General features: G+C 55.1%; 2 protein-coding genes across 2 annotated transcripts; one reads left to right on the top strand and one right to left on the bottom strand.

Moving 5' to 3' along the window:
* The first annotated feature begins 123 nt into the window (after positions 1–123).
* DAPK3 (death associated protein kinase 3) lies at positions 124–6,020 on the top strand. Its single transcript, XM_065652754.1, has 9 exons — positions 124–189; positions 927–1,070; positions 2,694–3,054; positions 3,261–3,390; positions 3,560–3,608; positions 3,775–3,801; positions 3,901–4,053; positions 4,671–4,716; positions 4,869–6,020. Exons 2-9 carry the CDS (start codon positions 1,009–1,011, stop codon positions 5,409–5,411), a joined length of 1,371 nt encoding a protein of 456 aa, XP_065508826.1. The 5' UTR covers positions 124–189; positions 927–1,008; the 3' UTR covers positions 5,412–6,020.
* Positions 6,021–9,408: 3,388 nt separating this feature from the next.
* NMRK2 (nicotinamide riboside kinase 2) lies at positions 9,409–15,908 on the bottom strand. The gene is made up of 8 exons (XM_065652742.1): positions 15,574–15,908; positions 14,247–14,337; positions 12,911–12,959; positions 12,542–12,713; positions 10,972–11,043; positions 10,364–10,470; positions 9,834–9,919; positions 9,409–9,750 (listed from the first exon to the last, which is right to left on the bottom strand). Exons 1-7 carry the CDS (start codon positions 15,597–15,599, stop codon positions 9,834–9,836), a joined length of 603 nt encoding a protein of 200 aa, XP_065508814.1. The 5' UTR covers positions 15,600–15,908; the 3' UTR covers positions 9,409–9,750.
* Positions 15,909–17,670: the final 1,762 nt, after the last annotated feature.

Here is a 17,670-nt window from a genome sequence, read left to right as displayed (position 1 = left end):
TTTCCTGTGGGGCGCCGCCTTGCGGGCGGGAGGACCGGGTGGGCGGGGTAGCAGCAGCGCTCCCACCCTTTGGCTCCGCCCACCCTTTGGCTCCGCCCTATGGGCGGAGCCAAAGGGTGGGCGGAGCCAAAGGGTGGGCGGGGCCGGTAGCAGTGCTGGAATGCGGCGACGCGGGCGGCGGCGACTCAGGTGAGGCCGGGGGCATGAGGGGAGATGAGGGGGCTATGGGGCAGGGAACGGGCTGTAGGGCTCCGGGAGGCGGTTTGGGGGGCTGTGGGGGCGGCTGAGGGGCGACAGATTGAATTTGGGGAGGGTGCGAGGGCTGGGTGGGGCTGTGAGGGATGCGGGTTTGCGGCCTGTGAGGGTTGTGAGGGAGCGGGATGGGGGGGTGTGGGTGTGGGGCAGGGAGGGGCTGTGGGGGATCGGGATGGGAGGTGTGGGGCAGAAAGAGGCTGTGGGGGATTGGGTTGGGGGGATGTGGGGCAGAAAGGGGCTGTGGGGGATTGGGATGGGGGGTGTGGGGCAGGGAGGGGCTGTGGGGGATTGGGATGGGGGGTGTGGGGCAGGGAGGGGCTGTGGGGGATTGGGATGGGGAGTGTGGGGCAGAAAGAGGCTGTAGGGGATCGGGATGGGGAGATGTGGGGCAGAAAGGGGCTGTGGGGGATTGGGATGGGGGGCTGAATTTTGGGGGCAAAAGGGGCTGTGGGTGTGGGGCCTATGGAACAGGGGGAGCTGTGGGTGTGGGGCCTGGGGGGCAGGGGGAGCTGTGGGGGATCAGGCTGGGGGGACTGTGCTGCTTCGGGGCTCCCTGCCTCCTGCCCGCTGTCCCCACAAGGGGCAGAGTCCCTGGCCCCGAGCAGGGACTGTCTGTTGCTGGTGTCGATGTGCGGCTCCTGGGGCACAAACCCCCTTTTCTGGTGCTGCAGGCGCTGATCCCTGGCTGCTCCCCGGCGTCCTCCTCCGCTCGCAGGGTCGGGGCGGCTTTGGCCCTGCCAGGGCCCCGCAGCCATGTCCACCTTCCGGCAGGAGAGCGTGGAGGACTTCTACGAGATGGGGGAAGAGCTGGGCAGGTGAGTGACATCCCACTGCACTCTGGGGGGGCTTCTGTAGATGCACCCCCTGCCCGAGCACCGGGACAGGAGCTTCACCCGGCTGCTGCAGCCCTCGTGGTGTCCCTGCACCGGTGGCATCCCCTGTGTCACCTCGGTGGGACTGGGGGCTGTGCTGAGAGCCAGGCACCTCTAGCAATTATATATTAAAAAAAAAGGGCGTTAATTAACATTAAACTCACTCCTATATCTGGGCAGGCCTAGCAGCTCCCTGCAGAGCTCCTGTCCTGTCTGGGTTTGGCCGGAGCCGCCGGGTCAGTGCTGGTGGCTTCCAGCCCTTCTGGGTCGCTGCTGCCCGGCTCTGTGCCGGTGGGATGGATCTGGGGTGAATCATCGCATGCAAATGGGATTTAATCATCTGGGATGCAAAGCGACGCAGTGAGGGGGTGTGGGCTGAGTTTGGATCCTGGGGCACTGCCTCGGCCACGCCAGCCCCGGTGCCGGCACCACAGGGGCTCAGGTTCTGCCCGCAACTGTGGCTGCCTGGGCATGGGGCTCCCTGGGGCGCTGCTTCTGGGGCACTGGGAAGTAATTGTGTGGTGGAAACATTTGAGATGGCTTCAGCATTTTTTTAAGAGGGAGGAGCTCCCAGGGACGTGCTGCAGGTCCTTGCGGGGCTGCACTGTAGCTGCAGTGCGGTGCGAGCTGTGGGGATGAGTAAGGTGTCTGGGGGCTGGATCCCACCTGGGCACGGCTGGTCCTTTCCCCGGGGGGCTGTGGGTGGCCCTGGCCATGATGCGGGGGTGTATAAAGGCGTGTTGGGTCTGGGCGCGCACGGAAGCCGGTGACGGAGGCTGGTGACGGGGAGCAGACGTCACCACGTGCCGGCGGGGGTGGCCAATGGCCGGGGCAGTGGGGAGGGGACGGAGCAGCCAGGGGATGTGGGATGGATCCCGTCCGTGGGGGAAGGTGCTGAGGGGCCGTTGGGGGCTCGGCTGGGTCAGGAGAGACCAGGGTTGGGATCCTGCCATAGCAATGATGCCGGTGTCAGCAGGACCCGGCTCCTTGAAGCACCTGTTGATGCTCAGAGCCTTCCCCCAGCCCCCCACCACAGTGCACTTTGAACTGTCACCTGCGGTTACTCTTATTTCAGGCATTTCCCCCCACCCCCACCTTCCCCATCTGAGCTTTATGGTCCGCAGGGACCACCGGGCTCTGGGATTTGCTCCCGAGAACAGCCTGGGGGCTCCTGGCTGGAAATGGGGACCAAGGGACATGTCCCAACCCCAGGTGGTCACAGCAGCACCTGAACAGCCTGGGGAGCGTCAGCAGCTGCTGTGTCCCTGGGAGGAATTCCCTTCCTCCATCCCTGGAAGAAATTCCCTTCCTCCGTCTTGCTCGGGGTTTACACTCCTGCTCCAGCCGTGCCAGGTGTGTGAGCCCCGGGAGCATGCCTGGAGCATGTGGGTGTCATCGGCCGCATGTGGGAGGACCCCAGTTCCCAACAGCCCGCCGGGAAAACTGTGCCTCCCTCTGCACAGCACAGTGTCCCCGTCCTCATACCGGTGCTAGCCTCGCTGCCAAGCAACACCGGCACACGCGATGCAGGAGATCCTCTCCTCACCCCCTCCCTGCATCCCGCAGCGGCCAGTTTGCCATTGTACGAAAATGCCGGGAGAGGAAAACAGGTCTGGAATACGCGGCCAAATTCATCAAGAAGCGCCGGCTGTCGTCCAGCCGCCGGGGCGTGAGCCGGGAGGAGATCGAGAGGGAGGTGGACATCCTGCGGGAGATCCAGCACCCCAACATCATCACGCTGCATGACATCTTTGAGAACAAGACGGACGTGGTGCTGATCCTGGAGCTGGTCTCGGGTGGCGAGCTCTTTGATTTCCTGGCTGAGAAGGAGTCGCTGACGGAGGAGGAGGCCACCCAGTTCCTCAAGCAGATCCTGGATGGGGTGCACTACCTGCACTCCAAGCGCATCGCCCACTTCGACCTGAAGGTGAGGTCTGGGGGGCTGAACACCCCATGCTTGGCAGCTGGGGAGCGGGATGAGCATCCAGGCTCCTGTGGAGCAGCAGGGCTGGCTCTGGGGTCTCTCCCTGCGTGAGGGATGTGTCCTCTGCTCTGGGGAGAGAAGCCCAGGGCAGTACGAGGCTTCCACAGCTGAACGATTGGGGGTAAACAGCGGCTCCTCTCCACCCACAGCCCGAGAACATCATGCTGCTGGACAAGAACGTGCCAAACCCTCGCATCAAACTCATCGACTTCGGGATCGCCCACAAGATTGAAGCTGGGAATGAATTCAAGAATATATTTGGGACCCCAGAGTTTGTAGGTGAGACCCGGAGGGCAATGGGCCTGTGGGGCTCCTCTGGGCTCTGGAAGCTTTGGCTTGGTCGCGGAGAGGTGCCCAGAGCCCTGGTGCAGCTGCCAGGCTGTGCTTGTGAGGACAGGCTTCTTTTCCTCAGAATAATCCTGTTTTGTCCCCCTTTTCCTTCTAAAAGCCCCAGAAATCGTCAACTACGAACCCCTGGGGCTGGAGGCCGACATGTGGTGAGTGTCACCCCCCCAAACACCTTCCAGCACTGGCCCCAGTGGCACCAGTGGCTGATCCCCAGGACTGGGATTGTGCTGGTGCATCTCCCCTCATGCTGCAAGCGCAGGGAGAGGGGCCCAACAGCTCTGCGGGGCTTCAGCCTCCTCTTCCTCTCTCTTCCAGGAGCATCGGGGTCATCACATACATCCTGTGAGTATGAGGGGTGTTGGGGGAGACGGGCGCTGCAGGGCGAGTCCCCCTCCTTGGGCTGTCACCTTTTTGGGGTGTCACAGCCTGTTCTCGCCGCAGGCTGAGTGGAGCGTCCCCTTTCCTGGGCGAAACGAAGCAGGAGACCCTGACCAACATATCGGCCGTCAACTACGACTTTGACGAGGAGTATTTCAGCAACACCAGCGAGCTGGCCAAGGACTTCATTCGCCGCCTGCTTGTCAAGGACCCGAAGTGAGAAACGGGGAGCAGAGCTGGGGGTTACCCTGGGTGAGGGGACGGTCCCTCCTGCCTGATCCCCCGCATGCGCGCAGCTCCTGCCCGCGCTGGGGTTTCACTCTGACCTGCTTGCTGCCCACCCAGAGGCCTTTACCTGTCCCTGTTGTGCTGCTTGTTTATAAATCCCATTTATCCTCCCGTTTCCCCTCTGCTGCTGTAGGATTTGGTACTGTGAAACGTCTTGAAAACGAGGTCTCTCCCTAGCATCAGGCGTGGGGTGAATTCTGGGCTCACCCTAAGGGTGCAGCAGCTCAGTTGAACAGGAGGGATTTTGGGGGGATCGAGGGCTGAGCTGAGCACCCAGGACCCTGGGCTGGGGCTGGAGCAGTGGTGTGGCAGGACCAGACATCGGGCTGGGAGGTTCCTGTGGGCTTTTCTGCGGCTGTTTGCCCTTGGGAGGCGGCTGAGGGTGCGGGAGCTGGATGTGGCCCCTCTCTGGGGTGGCCCCTGCGTTTGTCTGGACTCATCTGCACCCCAGAGGTGGTGGGGTCTGAGCTGCTCTTCCAGGAGTTTAAATGGGACAGAGGCAGCAAAGCTCCTGGCCCTGGGTCACAGCCTCGCTGTCGTTGCAGGAAGCGGATGACCATCGCACAAAGCCTGGAACACCCTTGGATTAAGGTGAGAAGTTGAAGAATTGGCGCCTTTTGGGTGTCAAACATCCAAGAGCTGGGAGGCATGTGCTGATGCACCGGCAGCTCTCCGCTGCTCTTCCAGCCTGCAGCTGGGGCTGGTTTGGTGCCAGTGGTGACCACGGCTGTCCTTCCCCACAGGTGATCAAGAGGAGGAATGTCCGCAATGAAGACAACTGCAAGAAGCCTGAGCGCCGCCGGCTGAAGACCACGCGCCTGAAGGAGTACACCATCAAATCCCACTCCAGCATGCCACCCAACAACACGTACATCAACTTTGAGCGCTTCTCCAAGGTCATGGAGGAGGTGGCTGCAGCCGAGGAGAGCCTCCGAGAGCTGGAGAGGAACAAGAAATCCTTCCAGGAGGACATCGAGGCCCTGCTGTCCATCTACGAGGAGAAGGAGTCGTGGTACAAAGAGGAGAACGAGAGCATCAGCCAGGACCTCCGCCAGATCCGGCAGGAGCTGCAGAAGACTGAGGCCCTGAAGAAGCAAGCGCAGGAGGAGACCAAGAGCGTGGTGCAGGTGGCCAACGGCCTCAAGAGGCGTTACCGAAAGCTGGAGAACCGCTACGAGGCCTTGGCCAAGCAGGTGGCTTCGGAAATGAAGTTTGTCCAGGAGCTGGTGTGGTCCATCGAGCGGGAGAAGCTGCAGAGCGGCGAGGGGGACGGAAGCATCCGCTAGCGGGGCCGCTGCCGGCGTTGGCTGCTTCGGGGCCGAGCTTGGCTCGTCAGATCTCAAACGCTGAAGGAACCTCGGTGGCTCTGCCCCTTGCTCACCCGAGGAGCTGCTCCACCGACAGCCTTTGGTTACTGTCCCCAGGCTCTGCTGGGCTCGCGGTGGCATGCGGGGGATTGAGCCTCCCTGGAGACCCCCGCTCGGGGGGCTGGTGTTGCGCTCGCCTGGGTTTTGGCTTCCTGCGTGCGGCTCTTGCTTGGCTTGTCGTCCGCGTGCTCCCCCTGGCTGCTCCCCCACTGCTCCACCTGGTCCTTGGGGACCAGTCACCCCCTCCCCATCCCACCCAGCGCTTGGAGCTGCCGCAGCGCCCTGTCTGGGGGGGTCCTGGTGGGGAGACCCCTCCTCAAAACCCTGGCAGCAGCTCAGCCTCTGCCACAAGTGAGCTGTGAGCGAGGACCAATTCCTGCGTGGCCCAAGGTGCCGCAGTCCCATGGGTGACTCCGGCTGTCCCCTGCTCCCCCCGGGGCATCGCGCCTCCCTGTTCCCCCCACCCAGGCCCTTGGTCCCACCGGGTGCTCCCTCCTTTTAACAAAATAAAGGTTTCCGTGCAGCGGGGCGGCCGCTGTGGCTCCTGCTGTGGGAAGGTGGGTGGTGGGAAGGGGGCAAGGACATGCTGAGGGGTGACAGTTCGTCTGCTATGCCCACAAATGCTGTTTGTGCTCCCATCCCAAAGGGATTGCCTTAATTTGGGAGGGGAAAGGCTTTTTTTTTTTTTTTTGCTTTATCAGCCCCAGTGCTGGTGGGTGAGCTGCCTGCAGGCTGTGGGGATGGGGTGCAGGATGTTCCCAGGCTGGGGGAGCCCCCAGCCCCTCTTGTCTCTGACCCCAGCAGATTTGGGGGACTCAGAGACAGTTGGGGACTGTTCCTGGGATTTGGAGAAGGTCCTTGGGGTTCGGGGAGGTCCCTGGGGCTCGGGGAAGGCCCTTGGGTGTGGGGAACTCTGTGGGGTCCCTCCCCTTGTCCCCAGGGATCCCCCTTTTGCAGGGGACCAGCCAGATCCCGTTTTGCACAGGAATAGAGCAGCCAAGGAATTGTCCCCGTGGGTGACGGCCGCGGGGCAGCCCCGTGCGGTGGCTGCTGACGTCCCGTGGGGTTCAGGTTTCAGCCCAACCCGCGGGAAATGCCGACCTGGGGATAATTTTAGTCCATCCCGTTTTCCAGGCCAAGGCAGTTGGCATCGGGGGGTGACGGTGTGACCGCCCGGCTGGTGGCAGCAGCCCAGGGCAGAGGGTGGACACTGGAGGGGGCTCTGGCCACTGGGGGGGACACTGGGGCCTGGCTGGGGGGCTGGGGGCCGTCGTCTTCCCCCCGGGGGCTTCGTCCTCAGGGTTTTGGGGGAGGCTTTGGGGTGCAGATTCAGCTGCAGTCACAGGCATTCGATCTGCTCTGGCAGAGCCGATGCGTCACCAGAGCCAACGTGTGGAAGGATGTATGGAAATCCTATAGCAGCAGTTGTTCCCTCACCGGGCAAAGTTCACATAGTGCTAAGGCTTCCCAGGTGCTCCTCGCGCCGCCAGGTTTCTATTTCAAGGCTCTTGGAAGCGGCGATTCCCCCCGGCCGGAGTGGCCGGCGCGTCCCCAGCCACGCTCCCGAGGGGAGCTGGTAGGTCTCGTCCCGAGGGATGCACAGGATAACACCAAAATGTTGTTTAAAAAGCAGATTTTGGGGTAGTTTTGGTTGCCACTGTTCTCGGGGTGAGCTGCTTCGGAGGGTTTTAAGTTGCAGAGCGCTGGCAGGAGTTCAGGAGGCTGCATGATGGCTGCAAAGAGGGGGGAAAATACCCACCGCTCCCAGGGAGGAGGATTTACTGGGGACAAAGTGTCCAGGAGGTAAATCCTGGAGGGGCTCAGCTGATACTGAAGGCGATAGGAACTGGGGTGTGCTCAGAAACGGGGTGTGCGGCTCCCCAGGAGATTTGGCTGATGTGACATCCTGGGATGTTCTGCCTCGGTTTCCCTCTTTGCAACCGGAGCTAACGCCGCCCTGAGGCGTTATATATTCTCTGCAGCCAGAGAATATCCAAGTGCCTTTTTTAGGCTTCAAGTTTTTGCTTCCTAGAGGCTGGCCTGAGGCGAGTGCCGCAGCTTTTCCCTTATATGTCTTCAGAAAAGCAAAATGATTTTACATGACTTGTCAGGGGGAGGTTTGATCCTCTCGGTTAACAGGGGAAACCCTGATGGAAATTCTCCTCTGGCAGATCCCGCTGGGGAGCTGAAGCTGCTTTTTTTTCCTGCCAGCGAGCGGAGCTGCAGCTAATCTGCTGGAAACGCTCCGTGTAACCATGTCAAATGGACTTACAAGGTATCGGTGACAAGTCGCAGGACGCTGTCCCCGGCCCGGGCATTCCTCAGCTTTGCCATTGACGAGCGCCCGGCCGCGTAACGGTGTAATTATAGTTTTGTGGGTCTCTCCAGGCACGCGCGGGCTTGCACACAAGGAAATATGCCTTTTTATAGCTTGTGGAAGTGTGGGTGATGCCATTGGCATCCGTGTCTCATCTCTGGCTGCGGCCTCCCCGTTCCAGCCGGACAATCAGAAAAATCTTGATGCGATACAAGGACGAGGTGGCGGCTCCAACTTGTCACCGGCATCTTTAATGGAACAGGCTTGGTGTTTTTTTGGGGGTGACTTCTTGCTAATGTGCAGCAGCTGCTTTTCTGGAGCGAGGTTTCTAATTAAGGCCTGCCCAAAAACCGAGCTGTGCCGGCACCGCAGCCGAGTTATTTTAGTGCCGAAACGCTCGCCAGGCTGGTCCCGCGTGAGGGGTTTTGTACTTCAACGGGGCGAACCCTTGCTGCGTGGTGAGCCGCATGTGCTCGGGGACATCAGCTGAGTGGCACCTCCTATCTTTAGCCGCTGTATTTCGATAGCGGGTTGACAGATCTCGTCTGTCTCAGCACAGGGTTTAAGCTCAGCTGGGCCAGGGCGCTGGGAGGGTTTGTTCTTGGGTCCTTTGGAGAAGAGGAGGCCGAGGGGCTTCTGGAGGAGGGGACGTGGGGGCACTGAGGTCTTCCCGGGGGTCCAGGGACAGAATGCCTGGGAACAGCTCAAAGCTCCCTCAGGGGAGGTTTAATGTGGGTGTTGGGAGGTGCTTTTTATTGAGAAGATGGTCAAACACTGGAACGGGCTTCCCGGAGACGTGGGCGATGCCCCGAGGCTGCCCGTGTTTGCGAGACGTCTGGGCAATGCCCTTAATCACAGCATCGTTTTGGCTGGGAAAGCCCCTCAAGATCGAGTCCAGCCGTTCCCCCAGCCCTTTCACAGCGAGTTAACAAAAAGAAACTATTAGTGCATAGGCTGCATGCGTACTCAAAGAACATGTTTAAATGCTGTTTGTTTGAAACAGAAATTAGGATGATGTTGTCAGTGTTAATTCCTGGGAAGTTTCCTAAAGCAGCACAATTTTAATACAAAGCTGCTACTCTCATTCCCCAAGAAATCCCCCCCAGTTTACCTCCTGGATTTTTAATTCAGAAATAAAGCCTTTTCCCCCTCTCAAGGTGGAGAATTTAGGAGCAAATAACATCCTCGTTTGGGTTGCAAAAGGCAGAAACAGGCGCCCGTCCAAACCTCTCACCCTGGCAGCGCTCGGCCGTCGCGCCAAACGGGCCGGAGGATCTTTACGTGTTAATTTGTTTGGAGCGTGAAGTGAGAAACACGGCGAAGCTGAGGCTGACACTGAACCGCCTTCATACCAGCGCTTCAAAAATATCTCTTGGGGTGTCTGAGCGCGGTTTCCAGGCCAGCGTCACCAGTCAAAGCAGCGGCAGATGAGGAGGGGTTGGAATTTCCAGTGCCCTGTGACAGAGCGGGGGCTGCGGTTGTGTTTTGGGGGAGTTTTGCACCAATTTCTACAACAGTGAAGGTGACCAATGTATTAAAACAAAGAAAAAAAAAAGAATTGATTTTTACTGAATTTAAGAGATGACATTACAAATAAGCCATGACATAAAGACTTTAATATCTGCAGAAGCACATAAGCAGAAGAGTCAGTTGTTTTCCCAATGCGGCCCTACTTGTTCCATTATAAAAATGCATTTTCAACTTGCGTTTAAGCCAGTGGAATATAAAATAAGAAAATTAAAAAACAAACAAAAAAACCACAACCAAACCAATCCCGTCCATCACAGAGTTGTGAATAAGTTATCTTCATTTTTCAATTATATACAAAAGATACTTTCCAAAGGACAGCGTAAGAAGAGTTTACACCAGTAAACCCTTGTTCTGACTGCTCAGTACTATTTACATCATTCTGTACATGGGTCTTTCAGGTCTCCAGAGACCCTGCAAAGCAAGAAGGGAAAACGTGACTCCCCGAGCGGGTCGTTTCCAGCAGTCGATCCCCCGCATTTCAGGGACATATTTACCTATAAGCAATTTAAAAGCTTGTTCTGAATATCCTCAAAGACTTGGTTGTAAAGTTCATCTCGAGACTTCAGTCCGTCTAAATAAACTGAAAGAAAGAGATGGAGCCGGGCTGTGGGTTTCTGGTCACAACCAAGTTGCTGCAGGTTAGTTCTGAAATATTTTGTGCTCACGTTTTATGCTCTACCGACCCAAAGGACAACTTGTTTCCAATTGGAAAAACAGAACCGTCCTGAAAAATCTATGGCTGCAAAATCATTTATCCCACTATAAAGAATGTTTGTTGTTCTTTTTTTCTCCGCTTTTTTCCCCCTTTTCCTCCCCAACAAGTGCTTATAATACAAAACAAAGGGAAGAAGTTCTCGACAATCAAACTGCATATATTAACCTGGACAGAAAGTAGGCCAGGATTACAACTCGGTAGTAAAAACAGCACCTCGCATCATTACAGTTAAAGTTTCCTTGAATTAAATTACTGGCTTCCTTCAAATCCCAAGCACAATGCCAAGGGATCTGTGTTCGGGGCGCTTACCGACATCGACGCCGCCGTCCTCCATCTCTTTCCTGTGCTTTAGGTACATGGGCCAGACGTGTCCGTCAAAGAGACCCGGGGGGTCGGGAACCGTGTAGCTCCGTGTACTGCGAACGGGAAAGAGCGTCAAAGCCCGAGCTCCGCCCGACGGCTGCTCAGCCGCGTTTTAGGATGAAACGGCCTCAAGTTGCGCCAGGGGAGGCTGAGGGTGGATCTGGGGAACAATTTCTTCCCCAAAGGGCTGTGGGGCATTGGAACAGGCTGCCCAGGGCAGTGCTGGAATCGCCATCCCTGGAGGGGTTGGACAGACGGACGTGAGGTTCTCGGGACACGGGGCAGTGCTGGGGCTGGGTTATGGTTGGAGTCCATGACCCTGAGGGGCTTTTCCAACCAAAACGATTCTATGATTTATGTAGAAGCCGATTGTCACGGGCCAAATTCTCATTGGTATTTGTCTCTTTCTCCAGTTAAATTACAGTTTTAAACTGTAATTCCAGTTTTTAAGTGACGCCAATGTATCCCATTAATAGCAGCCCAGCGGCAGCCTGGACACCGGCCTCTCGTGGCGTCTTTTCGGAAGGATTAGACTTGCCAAAGTAGCTTCTTACCTTCTCCTCCTCTTGCATTCGTCGTATGGAACTGCCAGGTAGTAGCGTATGTCGAACAGGTCTACCAGCGGTCTGGGGTAGGGCAGGAAGAGAGAACGTGTCTATTGATTTGTTTTCTTGACAGAGAAAGCCTTAAATCACCCCTCAGAGCCATAAAAACCTTTCTGCCTCTCTCATATTTGCGTCTGTTGTAGACAACTGAAGCGTAAGTTTTGTTGAAGCACACGCTAATGTTCATTAGGGCTTATTAGTTATAAAAGATGGGGAACGCCGTTTTCCGAAGGGCAGAACAGGCTGCCAGGTACGTTTCCCACCCGAACCCCCCGCTCCGAGTTACCGCGGAGGACCAGGTGGGGCTGTGAGCCCCGACTCTTTTTCTAGATCATTTCAAATTCTGCTTGCAGACCAGAGCTGCGACTCGCTACCGTGACGCGAGCTGACTTACGGAGCTGCCGAGCGCGTTGTGCTGCCGCGAGCCGCCCCAACGCGCGCCCGCTCGGCACAAGGCGACTCGGCTCGTGCTCTTGAGCAGGAACACGAGCGGCTGGCTCCGCTGGGGCGTCGCGGGAAAACAAGCCCAGGAGGAGCCTTAAAGCAAACCCAGTTGGAGGCTGGTGGGACGGGGGCTGCTCAGAGCCTGCTGAGGGTTGCAGAAATGCTTAATATAGTATGGACCGAGCGAGCTGCAGGTCTGTGGGTGAAACGTTTGCTCTGGGTCCAGGAGCCGGAGCATTTGGCGGGTATTTGTAACCTTCAGGATACCGAGAGTTCCCCCCTGGGGCCGCGCCGAGGACACCCGGCAGGTCTGGGTGCGGAGAGTCCCCGATTGCCGTTTGAAATTCGCTTTGGAAAGTGGCAACGGGGCCGCCTGTCTCGTGGTCCAGCTCATAAACAAGTCCTTTTTGTGCCAAGTGTCACGCACGGCTTGTTCCCCTGGAAGAGCTTTGTCAACAAAACTAGCGGCTGGAGCCAAAAGGCGCTTTTGCTTGTCGTGTTTATGCCATGCAATTTTCTGAAGTTTATAGATTTAGCTACTGGGAGTTTTTTACCTCTCGCTGCTAGTCCAGTCTCCCCATCTTCCTACCAAGCATTTTTTTCCCCATATGGGAAAAATTAAAAGGTCAATCTTTGCTCCAATGCAGGAGTACTAAGCTCAGTTTAGTCGGTGTTAACCAAGCATGCGTATCACATGAGAGAACTATTCCTAAATTCCAGGGGAGGCTCCATGTAGTGAACGCAGAACAAATTATCTCCTCGTTCTCATCAATGACCTTCCCAGGTCGAGGTTTAGGGCACCTGAGCGACGTCTGCGCTGTCACCGCTGGCTCAGGACTTACAAATCCTGGTCTAAAGCTCAAGGGTGCACCCTGAACGAGAACTTCCTACGTCGCCTTGACAAAGTCACCTTGTGCTCTGCGCTTTTACTGGTAGAATTTGCATTTTACAGCAGAAAAACGCTTAGCACGGTACCTCAGAAGAAGACAGGAAGGGTGTATTAGTAAAAAGGAGGTTTTAGCCCTGGCGCTAGCGATCTTCCCTGGCAAACTGTTAATAGTTCCCCAAACCTTACTTGTAATTATAAAGCAGGAAGCCTTCAATGACCAATATATGGGTATCTTTGGAGGCCGGCTCTTTGGAGCCAGGCGTGATGTTCACCCCGTGCGAACGGGCAAACTTCACGGGGTTCTCAGTCCAGGCCCGCACCGTGCTCACCATTGCCTCCATATCCAGGGAGTCCAGCACTGGGCAAAGAAAGGGGGCGGGTGGGAAAAAGGGGATATAATCAAATACCACGAGCCACGTCGGCTGGAAGGTATAATATAGAATGAACTTGTAAAATGGAAATTAGATAAATTTTAATTATTAAAGATTTAACAGTAAAAAGGGATACTTAGGAAAAAGATACATTACTGCATCCTATAGCGAGCACTGCTCTTACCATCCCATTGTTTAAAGCCGTCTTCCCCGACTTCTATTTGATCTTGTGGCTGAAATATAGTGAGCAATAAAACATTGCTGCAAACTCAGCGTGATCAGTTACCTAAGATCCGATCACAACCTGGACGCTACTGCAATACACAACAAAGCAAGCGTTCACTTAGCAAAACAGTTACAGACCCTCCTTGGGCTACGTTAAAAGTTTAAGTTCCCGTCTTTCACCAACCCCAAGAACTTTAGAAAGTTTTCTTGGCTCAATCAAGATACTTTGGACAAAGTGTTCCGGGTTAATCATTCGACATGGTGTTATTAGCCAAAATACTACATGCCTCTGTTTATAAGTCAACATAGAAGAACTTTAAATGCAAATACAGTGGTAAGTAACTGCTAAAATATACATGTTCAAGAATAGCTATTTTAAATACTAAATAAAATTGCAGGTCAGCACAGCGTGACTTTCGGTCACTTAGTTCTATCTTTATTGGCGAGCTAAACACGCTAGAAATCACATATATTTATGGAAAATTCCTCCTCTGCTTTAAGGGCTGGTGTCTGCCCAAATTTGTGCACGAAGCTCCCGGCAAAGCGGCGCTTCCCCACCAGCGGCCGTCCTGTGCCGTGCGGCACGTGCTCCCGCCGCGGCAGGACAGACGGACGGGGGCACCGCGCAGCTGTTCCCAGCTCGTCACCCCCTCTCCCGGCCCCTCACCCCCCGTGGGCTCCAGCTCCACCGCAGCTCCTGCAAAACGGCTGCAGCCTGCAGGGTTTTAGGAACTTCAGCAATTTTTAAATTGGGTTTGTGATACGGAGCTGTCAAAGCTCCCCAGCGCAACTCTATTGAAAGCGGTGCTTAAATCATCAAGTATTATTTACAAGCGACATTCGTATTTAAGCAAAATAAGGAGGAAAACCTAACATGGAGAAAGCGATTGTTGCTAAGTACAGTAAATAACCTCTAACTTAGATCAGTAGCTCGACCTAAAGTTAGGCTTGCTAAAACTAAACCTTTTGCTGCAACTGCTCTGTGCCGGGCTGCGCCAGCCCCGCTTCTGTGGGAACCGGCAGATACCGACATTTGTAAAGGTCAGAACCTCCCCAACTGTCCAAAGTCATCTAAAAATTAAATATAGATATTTTAAAAATGAATAGTCCAGAAAACATGTTGCTCCTAAATTGTCAAAACTTACTTGAGAAGCATGCACAACTATATAAAGCTTACAGGGGAACGAGTATATGAAACTCGTGGGGGGACAGCTATATAAAGCTTAGAGGGGGGCCCTGCTGGAGCTGTCACTACACACACGAGCAGCAGCTGGCGCTTCGACCCCTCCGCTTACCTTGAAGAAGTCATCCTGATGGACCACGCAGCAGTTGGGCAGCGCCTTGCTGATCCTGTTGGTCAGGGTGGTTTTGCCACCGTTGGTGACGCTGCACGGAGAGGCGACACAGAGGCGGGAGACCCGCGTGAGACCCGCGGGGACACCCCCGCCAGCCCTCAGCGGGGATTCGAACCCCCAAACTCAGCGCGTTTGAATTTCCCGCCTCGCCGGCGCGCGCGCTGGCCGCTGATTGGCTCCGGCAGCCCCGCCCCTTCCCCTCCGCGCGCGCGCGCGGGCCCCCGGTGGCGCCGGCGGGCGGCTCGCGCCGCTCCTAACGGTCAGCGGGCGCGCTGAGGGAGCGCGCGGCGCCGCCATGTCCGTCCCGCCCGGAGCGGCGGCGGGCGGGCGGCACGGGGGCCCCGGCGGCCCCTTCTCAACGTGGGGGAAGCTGCGCGGCCGCGCTCCGAGCGCCCCGTCCGCCCCCGCGGCCGCCGGGGGAGCTTTAAAATGCGCCCTCGCCGGCGTCTGGAGCCCCGGAGCAGCCTCGCTCCTCAGGAGCCTTGAGTGCGTCGGCTTAAGAAGGCGCCCCGTGTCACGCGGGCTTGCAAAAAGTGCTTTTTTTTAAGAAAAAAAGCCTTAAACGAATTAGAAAGGCGGGAAGCTCGCTGTTTTCGCGGAGAATGACTCGGGCTTCCTTGTGCCTGCAAAACCCGGGTTACTATAAAAGGCCTCAGTAATGGTCCTTTCTGAGGGAGAGACCCGGCCAGCCCACGTGTACTTATTTCTAATTTTTTTTTTTTTTTGTTCAAAGGCTGTGAGAATCTGACACTGCCGTAAATGAAGGTCAGTTTTGCAAGCCCGTCCCGGCTCTGTCACCCTGTCCTGAGCGCACGCGCCGGCTTCTTTCTGAACCCTGCTTTGCTGGGGAAAATAAAACCTTTTACACACCCCCCCGTCTCATTCAGAGCAGGATTTTGTCCTCTTTGCCTTTCAGAGAAGCTTTCAAAAGTTTAACTTAATGTTGGATACATCCTTTCTCATAGCTGAGTCGCACACACCACTCCGTCTCGTCTAGAAAATTACTCAAAATATTTTCTTTCCACTTCAGCGTGCCTCCCATTAAAGCTGTAAAAGTCCGGGACGTGCCATCCCGCAGAGCAATCCGTGTTAGGTAAATGTGGCATGAATTAAGAGCCGGCAAGTTGCACCTTTTCTAGAGTCCCGTGATATTATTTTATAGTAAAATATATAACCTAGCCTTCAATCGCCTTACATATGATAATTAAATGGGAAGAAAAAGCAGTGTGTATATATATATATACATTCAATATCAACAGGAACTCACCCTCCGATGCCAATAATGTATTTCATCTCTGTCGAGTTGCCTCCTTAGCAGGAATACGGCGAGAAAAAAAAAAAAATAAAAAAAAATTTAGAAAAGCTGAAATTTCAACGAAACAAAACCGCTCCCGAGCCTTTTCCCTCTATTTTCCCCTGGCGGGCTCTCCCTCCCCTGGCTGTTTCATTGAAGAAAAGGCGGGTGCGTGTGCGATTTATAGGCAGTTCCTGCGCGGTTCCCCGCCCCGCGGTGATGGAGAAGCCCTGTGCCCACGGTGAGCCCCACGGCGGGCGCTGGAGCCGGGCCCGGCGCGGCCTCCCCCGCGGGGTCACGGCGCTGCACCTGTTCCCGCGCCCCCGCGCTCCCCGCGCCGCCTGCCCTACAAATAGCTGCTTTTGGCAAGTCCTTCCTTCGCCTAAATTAGTCACGGGGGAGGTGGAAATGTCACCCCTTCCTCCGGTCCCTTTGGGAGTCCTGGGGGAGGCGCGGAGGTGGGCGAGGGTATAATGAAGTGATATAACGAATCATCTCTTTGTCTTCCTCTTTGTTTTCCCGGCTCCTGTTTGATTATTCGAAACGCAGGAATGTCGTGAGAAGGAATTTTTTTCTCTCTCTCAACTACTGATAGGAAAAGCGAGGGAACTAAAGTTTTTTTTTTTTTTTCTTTTACTCCTTTTAGTAAAGCTGTTCAGAGAAAGGAACGTGCAGAGGCCGAGGGGTGAATCCACTTGGACCATCCGCTTTTGAACATTTAGGAGGAATATTTTCAACTTTGGGCTTATTCCTCCTACATAGACACAAAATCACACAATGAGGGTCCCCTTCACAGTTTATTAACACGAAGTAGCGCTTTTTAAGATAAGTTAACCCCACGGGTTCCTTCCTCGAGTAAATACCTCTCAGCGTGGGTATGTCATAGAACCTGTGCTTTAATTTTAATTGTTTCAGATGCTTCTAAAATCAGGGCTGTCTTGGGAGATGTCGGGTTGAAGGCAGAGCGGAGTCACCCTTTCCTCGTCAGGTCGTTTGACATCATTAAGTTTTATTCAGAGCAACAAGCTGTATTTAACTTCAATTTTTCTGCCCGTTTCAGGCCTGAAGGAGCGTTTGTGGCCCAAGATCTTGTCCGTCTCAGCCCAGCTGTGTCTGTTGATCTAATGAAAGTCGTTACTTCTCCCTGCAGAGCTATTTTGTGCTCGTCGGCCGTGAAGTCAAGGCCTAGTGCTTCGATAAAACGAACAGATCTTGAGTAAACATGGGCTGCAAATGAGAAGATTATTGACCGTCAGAGGGGAAAGATTCTGGAATCTTGCAGTGAAGATATTGACGGTGAGAAAGTAGCTTAAAGACAGAGCCTGGTAAATATATGAATGGGATTATAGTATTTTTCAGTCTATTATGCTGTTTTAATTCTATGCGTTTAACAAATAGACCTCAGCCAGTGTTTCCACTGTCATTATTTACGGTCAACATTAATACGCTATATGATTGTTCCTGGAGACATGACTTCCAAGTTGTACTTTCATGGTAATTTCCAAGGTAGCGATGTAAAATGGATGCTTCGGAGGAATGTGGAGCTTGAATTCTTGAGCATGGATGAGTTGAATTTCCAGTAGCTGCCCGTTGCTTTAACAGAGCGTTTGAAGTGGGGGGTCCCCACGTCGGCCTCTCGGCTGGTGGAAATTGTCGTTGTGCACTGGAGCAGAGCAGTGCTCACTGACACCAGCTGAAAAACTGACATAGAATTAGCGCTCTGCTCCAATTGTTGGTGCCCTTTGCTGTGTTTCGCTTCTGTCCATGAGCTCAGAAGGTGCCTTGGTTGAGAAAGCAAACGGTGTGTTACTGCAGGGGTTATTTTACCACTTTTAGCCTTATGTGTTAGGGAAAAACCGGGAGGCTTGGAAGCTGTGTAGAAGTGAGGAGGGGACGCTGGTCTCAGCTCCCCTGCTCCCGTCCCCTTTGCGCCGGAGTCGTGCTAATCCAAATACTTTCGGAACGTACCAGCCTTGAGCTGAGTGACAACCATTCTCCCCTGTTGGATTTACTGATATTGAGTGTGCTTTGGAAACACAGGTTGGGTTTTTGCATTGAAAAAATGAGTGT

The sequence above is a fragment of the Caloenas nicobarica genome, chromosome 27 (genome assembly GCF_036013445.1).
Source record: "Caloenas nicobarica isolate bCalNic1 chromosome 27, bCalNic1.hap1, whole genome shotgun sequence".
NCBI lineage: Eukaryota > Metazoa > Chordata > Aves > Columbiformes > Columbidae > Caloenas > Caloenas nicobarica.
Note: the sequence above shows the minus strand (reverse complement) of the source record. Positions and strands in the feature narration are given on the sequence as shown.

Coding starts and splice junctions, on each gene's coding strand:
- DAPK3 (XM_065652754.1), top strand. CDS start 1,009: ATGTCCACCTTCCGGCAGGAGAGCGTGGAGGACTTCTACGAGATGGGG. Junction 1,071..2,693: donor ATGGGGGAAGAGCTGGGCAG/GTGAGTGACATC, acceptor TGCATCCCGCAG/CGGCCAGTTTGCCATTGTAC. Junction 3,802..3,900: donor GGGGTCATCACATACATCCT/GTGAGTATGAGG, acceptor TTCTCGCCGCAG/GCTGAGTGGAGCGTCCCCTT.
- NMRK2 (XM_065652742.1), bottom strand. CDS start 15,599: ATGAAATACATTATTGGCATCGGAGG. Junction 14,338..15,573: donor TACATTATTGGCATCGGAGG/GTGAGTTCCTGT, acceptor CTCTCCGTGCAG/CGTCACCAACGGTGGCAAAA. Junction 12,960..14,246: donor ATCAGGATGACTTCTTCAAG/GTAAGCGGAGGG, acceptor ACTATATTTCAG/CCACAAGATCAAATAGAAGT.